The sequence below is a fragment of the Myotis lucifugus genome, unplaced genomic scaffold (assembly GCF_000147115.1).
Source record: "Myotis lucifugus unplaced genomic scaffold, Myoluc2.0 scaffold_581, whole genome shotgun sequence".
Lineage (NCBI taxonomy): Eukaryota > Metazoa > Chordata > Mammalia > Chiroptera > Vespertilionidae > Myotis > Myotis lucifugus.
Window position 1 is genome coordinate 415979 of NW_005871629.1, and position 7078 is coordinate 423056.

Consider the following 7078-nt stretch of genomic DNA (forward strand, 5'->3'; position numbering starts at 1 on the left):
CTGCACCCAGTCCTCCATGTCACGCTGAGAACTGGCCATGAGCAGGAGCCCCTCGGGGCTGGCCGGCACCTTCTCCCGCTCCCCGGCACCACCTGCAAGACAGGGAGACACAGGCTTACTCCAGGGACCCTGTGCAGACGGAGCCTCACACCAGTCATCGTTTACTCCTGGGCTGGGAAGGGCATCTCTCTGAAACGGCAGCCACAGCCCTGCTCTGGGTTCTACTTTTGCAGCCCATCCTTTCAAGCCTCCTGCATCTGCCTCGGACGCTTTCGGGGGTTTCTCCTTTAGTCTTGTTAATTTCCTGTATCTAATCAGGATCATTAAAACCACCCTGGAGCACTATTTTAAAAAGCCTACAGATTGGAGGCCCGCTTGGAGAAGGTAGGGCCCAGGGTAAAATTCCAAAATTCTGCTCTGTCCCCGCTCCCAGCCACACATGGACTCTAATCTAAAGGCAGATGGGGGCTCCCTTCTTGTTTTGTTGGTTTCGTTCGCTGAGCAGAAGCCTTTTATTTTGATGAAGTCCCATTTGTTTATGTTTCTCCTACTTTCCTTTGCCTTAGGCGACGTATTGGTAAACATATTGCTAAGAGAGATGCCTGAGATTTTGCTGCGTATGGTTTCTTCTATGATTTTTATGGTTTCACAGCTTACATTTAAGTCTTTTATCCATTTTGAGTTTATTCTCATGTATGGTGTAAGTTGGTGGTCTAGTTTCATTTTTTTTTTGGCATGTATTTGTCCAATTTTCCCAACACCATTTATTGAAGACACTGTCTTTACTTCATTGTATGCTCTTGCCTCCTTTGTCAAATATTAATTGAGCATCATCTGAGAGATGCAAATTAAAATGACAATAAGGTATCACCTCACACCTGTGAGAATGGCTACCATCAACAAATCAACAAATGACAAGTGCTGGTGAGGATGCGGAGAAGAGGGAACCCTAGTGCACTGCTGGTGGGAATGCAGACTGGTGCAGCCACTGTGGAAAATAGTATGGAGTTTCCTCAAAAAATTAAATATGGAACTCCCATTTGACCCTGCGATCCCACGTCTAGGACTATATCCCAAGAAACCAGAAACACCAATCAGAAGGGATATATGCACCTCTATGTTCATAGCAGCACAATTTACAATAGCTAAGATCTGGAAACAGCCCAAGTGCCCATCAGTAGATGAGTGGATAAAAAGCTGTGGTAATTTACACCATGGAATACGATGCAGCAATAAAAAAAGAAGGGTCTCTTAGCCTTTGAGACAGCATGGAGGGACCTGGAGAGTATCATGCTAAGCGAAATAAGCTAGTCAGAGACAGACAAGTATCCCATGATCTCACTCATATGTAGAATCTAATGAACAAAATAAACTGATGAACAAAACAGATCCAGAGACATAGAAGCATGGAACAGACTGATGAATCTCAGAGGGAAGGTGGGGCAGGGTGGGTGGGAGGGAAGTGATCAACCAAAGAACTTGTATTCATATATGCATAACCCATGGACACAGACAATAGTGTGGTGAAGGCATGGTGGGAAGGGGGAGGGGGAGAGGGGTGGAAAAAGGAAACATCTGTAATACTTTCAACAATAAATACTTTTTAAAGTAAAAAAAATAAAATAAAGGCAGAAGGAGGAAAAACTCAGACAGCTATTGGTAATCTGAGGTTTTCCCTATAGTAACTCCAGTGGGTCTCATGTGTTCATGAATTTCTCTTCCATATGTAAATGAACTAGTATTTGGGATGTATATAAACCATTTATACTGAACTTCATAGGCAACTTAAGGGATTTTCAAGAATGATCTTGTTTTTTTGCAGCCCCCTTTTCTCCCCCCCGCCCCCAACATCACATAATATGTAACTTGCCTATATACTTGCCCCTGGTCCCAGAGCCTCAGACCCTAACCAGGACCGTGGGCGGTGGGGCGAGGCCTGCAGACCTGTGCTCCCAAGGGAATGGGATGGCCGTTGGGAGAACTGGGACACTCCGTCCTCGCTGGAGGCCGCAGCCCCAGGGTGGAGACCAGACAGAAGCAAGTGCTCATTGAGCACCTAGCACCTGCCTGGGACTCTTCTAGGAGCTGCAGACACTCAAATGAACAAAGCGACAGACACACCTGCCCTCCTAGATCCTTTAAGCTTCATAGCGCCTCCGAAGGAAGACTTTTCCCACCTGCATTTTACAGATGAGGACACTGAAGCACATGGGATTGAGGAACATGCCTGAACTCACACCGCCAGTGCATAGCAGAGTCAGGGATTCCAAGTCCTCAGCCTGGACCCAGCTCCTGGACCTGTTGGGGTCCGGTGTAGTGGTCACAGCAATGCCACAAGACTGCGGGGAAGCTGGAGCAGGGAGAAGGGCGCTGGGAGCAAGGCCTGAGGCCAGGTGGGAAGCAGGAGAGGCCAGTGGGGCCTAAAGCTGAGGAGGGTGTTGAGCAAGGAGACAAGACAGCCAGGGCCCCATGGTGCCTTCTGGAGCCCTCACTACACTCATAGCCCTGCTCCTTGGGTTCCCACAGCTACTGAGCAGCAGCGCTGCAGGGGTGGCGAGGAAGACAGCTTCAGGCAGAGACGCAGAGCCTGAAGGCCGGAGGCAGCCTGGACCTCCGGCACAGGGGACACCCACAGCTCTGCCAGCTGCAGGCGGGGACAGCGGCTCGACACCAGTAGGACCCCACACCACGTGGCCTTGAGGGCTGAGATGGCTGAGGGTTCTAGGTGGGGAGGGGCAGATGGTTGCCACCAGGGGCTTCTCTGAAGAGTCTCAAGATGACTCAGAAGAAAGGGGCCTGGAGGTCCAGGCTCCAAGAATTTGTGTGGGTACTTGTTCGTCCTAAATGAATATTCAAGTTTATACCAAATTGGAATGTCTCATTTTTCAATGCTTTTTCCCAAAGAGGGCCACCCAAGTCATACAGGCTTTATATGAACGTCACCTACAAAACTTGGACCTGCCCTGCCCAGCTGTTGACAGCTGTTCTCATGCCCAGCTGTGCCCCTGCCCATGGTCTCGCTCTCATGGTGCTCTAAGCCCGTGTATTTAACTCGTTAATGTGTTTTCATGTGTGTATGTTTATGTATGTATATATGTTATATACATATGTTTGACTTCTTAAGAAATTGTCACAAACTGTTTTGCAAAGTGACTGCACCCTTTACTAGTACATCCCCCCAGAAGCGCAGAGTTCCCAGTCCTCCACTTTCTCGCCAACACCTGGTCTGGTCGGCCTTTGGACTTCCAGCCATTCTAAAGGGTGTGCAGCTGTACACCATGTGTTTGAGTTTGCATTTCCTAAATGACTAAAGCTGTTGGACATCTTGTTATGTACTTAGTTGCCATCCATGTATCTTCTTTGGTGAAATTTCTTTTGTCCATTTTTTAAAATATGTTGTTCATTATTATTGAGAGTTGAGTTCTTCACATATGCTGGGTACAAGTCATTTATCAGATACATGCTTTGAGATATTTCTCCCATCTGTGCCTTTTCTTTTCATTCTATTCACAGTGGATTTTTAAGAAGAGAAGTTTTTAATTTTGATCAAGCCCAATTTAATGACCTTTTTCTTTAATAGAGTGTGCTTCTGGTTTTGTACCTAAGAAATATTTCCTTAAGCCAAGGTCATAAAAGTTTTCTTGTAAAAGTTTCATAGTTTTAGGGCTTACCTCTAGGTCTATGAGTTAGTTTTTGTATATGGTGCAAGGTATGAGTTCATCCTTTTGTACCTGGTTGTCCAGCTGTCCTGGCACCATTTGTTGAATAGACCATCCTTTCTCTGTTGACTTGGCAGAGCACCTAGAGAGGCGATTGTACCATCTGCAAATGCAGACAGCTTTCGTTCTTACCTTCCAATCTGGGTGCCTTTATTCCTTTCGCTTGCCATTCATTGCACTTACTATAGCCTCAGTTACACAATGTTAAGTAGAAGTGGTGAGAGTAGACGTCCGTGTCTTGTTCATCTTCTGGCAAAAAGCATTCCATTAAGTGTATCTGCTGTAGGTTTTTTGTCGATATCCTTTCTCAGGCTGAGGACGTTCTCTTCTATTTCCAGCTTGCTGAGAGGTTGTTTTTTTTAAATCAGAAATGGATGTTGGATTTTGTTAAATGCTTTTTATGTGTCTATTGAGACATCACATGATTTTATTTTAGTTTTTTAATATGATAAATTACATTGATGAATTTTCAAATCTTAAACCAACCTTGCATTCCTGGAATCCCAATTGGTCATGATGTATTATCCTTTTTATATATTGTTGAATTCAATTTGCTAACATTTTGTTGAGAATTTTTCATTTATATTCATAATGGATATTGGTATGACATTTTCTTTTCTTATAAAGTCTTTGTCAGCTTTGTTATCAGGATAATGCTGGCCTCACAGAATAAGCTGGTGAGTATCCTTCCTTTTCAATATTTTTGGAAGAGTCTGTGTTACTTATTTGTTACTATTACTTATTTGTTAATGTTGGTAGAATTCACCAGTGAAGTCACCTAGACCTGGACTTTTCTTTTGGGGAAGGTGTTTTAATAACAAGTTTAATGTAACATATGCATCTATTTCTTCTTGAGTGAGCATTGGCACTTTGTATCTTTCAAGGAATTTGTTTCATCTAAATTGTTGAATTTATTGGTGTAAAGTTGTTCATAATATTCCCTTATTATATTTTTACTACTTGAAGACTCTAGTGATGTCAACCCTCTTATTTCTGATATCGGTAATGTGGGTCTTCTCTCTTTTCCCCTATCAGTCTTGCTGGAGTTGTAACAATTTTACAACAGCAGGGCGGATAGTTGTGGCACAGACCACATGAACTTAAAACCTAAAATATTTCTATCTAGCCCTTTTATTAAAAAGTTTGTTAAGCAGAAAAACGAAGACAAAGACACAGACAACAAAGTCACTAAAACAAAAAGCTGCTCTTTGAGATTAATAAAATCGGAAATCCCCGACATGCATGTGATGAGTTCTCCAGGAGTTTTTCTCCCGAGCAGCTCTTTGCTCCTTCGTACTCGATCCTGAAAATCCCAGATGCATTGGTCTCTAAGCCGTGTCTCCTTGACTCGTGCAGTCCCGTGCCCTTCCCCACCCTGGGGTCCCTCTTCCTGCGTCACAGCCCAGAAGCACCCTGGGGCAGTGAGCTGGAGCATGCGCAGGGGAGTCACAGTCCGTCCTGCCAATGTCCAGTATTTTGAAAAACATGTTGCTTACATTTTGTCTTTTTCTGGGTTGTTTTAGATAGGAGACTAAATCAGTTAGGACCCAAACCAGCTCACACCATCTGCTCCTAATCCTGCAAAGGCCCCTCTCACCAACCCCTTCAGCCCTCCTCCTCGCTCCTCTCACTGCTGCTCCTCTGGCCTCTTGCTGCTCCCTCCTGCTCTTCGCCGTTTCTGAACAGCCAGGCTCGCCACCTGCTGTTGCCAAAAAGGGTGTTATGCAGGGCCTGGCAGGACTTGCTCCCTTACCTCCGCAGTCTGTCCTCACAGGCCGCCTTCCTGGGAATCTTGGGCTGCTCTAGTTACACCTCACTCCACACCACCCACACAACCCAGGCCCCTTCCTGACCTTATATCTCCACAGCACTTGTCACAATCCAGTCACATATATTTTATAAGTAACTGCAGCGCACGGCGCCGTGCCCGGCAGGGGAGGGCATGGGCAGTCGGCGCTGTGCCGGGCAGGGGAGGGCATGGGCAGTCGGCACTGTGCCCGGCAGGGGAGGGCATGGGCAGTCTGTGGGAGCAAAGAGCAGCAGCGGCGGAGCCTGGGCCGGCGCCCACCAGCACCCACACGAACACACGAAGTGAACCCACTGATGAGCCTGAGGAGTTTGCCCACTCAAAGGAAGTGGTGTCATTATCCCCATTTTTGAGAAAAAGATGGAGAAAATATTTGCAAGTCATATCCAATGAGGGGTTAATATCCAAAATATATAAAGAACTTACACAACTCAATAGTAAAAAAACAAACAATGACATTTAAAAATGGCAGCGGATCTGAAGAGATATTTTTCCAAAGATGATCTACAGATAGACAATAGGTACATGAGAAGATGCTCAATACCACTAAATATCAGGAAATGCAAATCAAAACACGAGATGCCACCTCACCCTTGTTGGGGTGGCTACCATCCAAAAGACCAGAGGTAACAAGGTTGGTGAGATGTGGCAAACAGGAACCCTTGTCCACCATTAGTGGGAGTATACGTTAGTACAGCCATTATGGAACAGAAATATGGTTTCTCAAAAAATTAAAAATAGAACTACCATATGATCCATCAATTCAACCTCTGGGTATTTATCTGAACCAAGTAAAAGCACTAACTCAAAAATATAAATGCACCCTGACCAGGGTGGCTCGGGTGGTTGGAGTGTCAACCTGTGCATCAAAACGTGGAGGGTTGGATTCTGGGTCAGGGTGTGTGCCCAGGGTTTGATCCACGGCCAGAGTGTGTGCGTGAGGCAACCGATCAATGTTTCACATTGATGTTTCTTTCTCTCTCCCCCTTCCACTCTCTCAAATCAATTTATACACACACACACACACACACACACACACACACACACGAGGCCTGGTGCATGAAATTCGTGTGGGGGGGGGGGCGGGTCCCTCAGCCTGGCCTGCACCCTCTCCAATCTGGGACCCCTCAGGGGATGTCTGACTGCCTCTCACAATCTGGGACCTCTGGCTTCTAACCATTCACCTGCCTGCCTGCCTGATCGCCCCTAACCCCTCTGCCTGCCTGCCTGATTGCCCCTAATTGCCTCTGCCTTGCCCCGCACCCAGGATTCTCTCCTCCAGCTGGTCACAGGCACCCAGGACCTGAGCTGGCTTCACCAGGGCCAGCCACAGCTGCAGGGGACCGTGGGCAGGCGGCTTCACCTGGGCAGCAGCTGCCCGGGACCACGGGGCGGGCAGCTTGTCCCTCTCCCAGGCCGCAGCCTGGCTGGTCCCCATTCTTCTCTTGCGAGCTCATTTGTGCCTGGCTGGTCCCCATTCTTCTCTCCACAGTGTTGAGTGTCTGAGCCGTTATGGCGTGAGGGTGTGATGACCATTTGCATATAGCTCTTT

The 7078-nt window shown here is 46.7% G+C and overlaps 1 protein-coding gene across 1 annotated transcript in view; it reads right to left on the bottom strand.

The window, feature by feature from the left end:
* ARHGAP22 (Rho GTPase activating protein 22) overlaps window positions 1–7078 on the bottom strand; it is a 35055-nt gene that overhangs the window by 25767 nt on the left and 2210 nt on the right. Inside the window, exon 3 of the mRNA XM_023745784.1 lies at window positions 24–92. Within this exon, the coding sequence (XP_023601552.1) occupies window positions 24–92 (69 nt within the window). The remainder of the gene's footprint in view (window positions 1–23; window positions 93–7078) is intronic.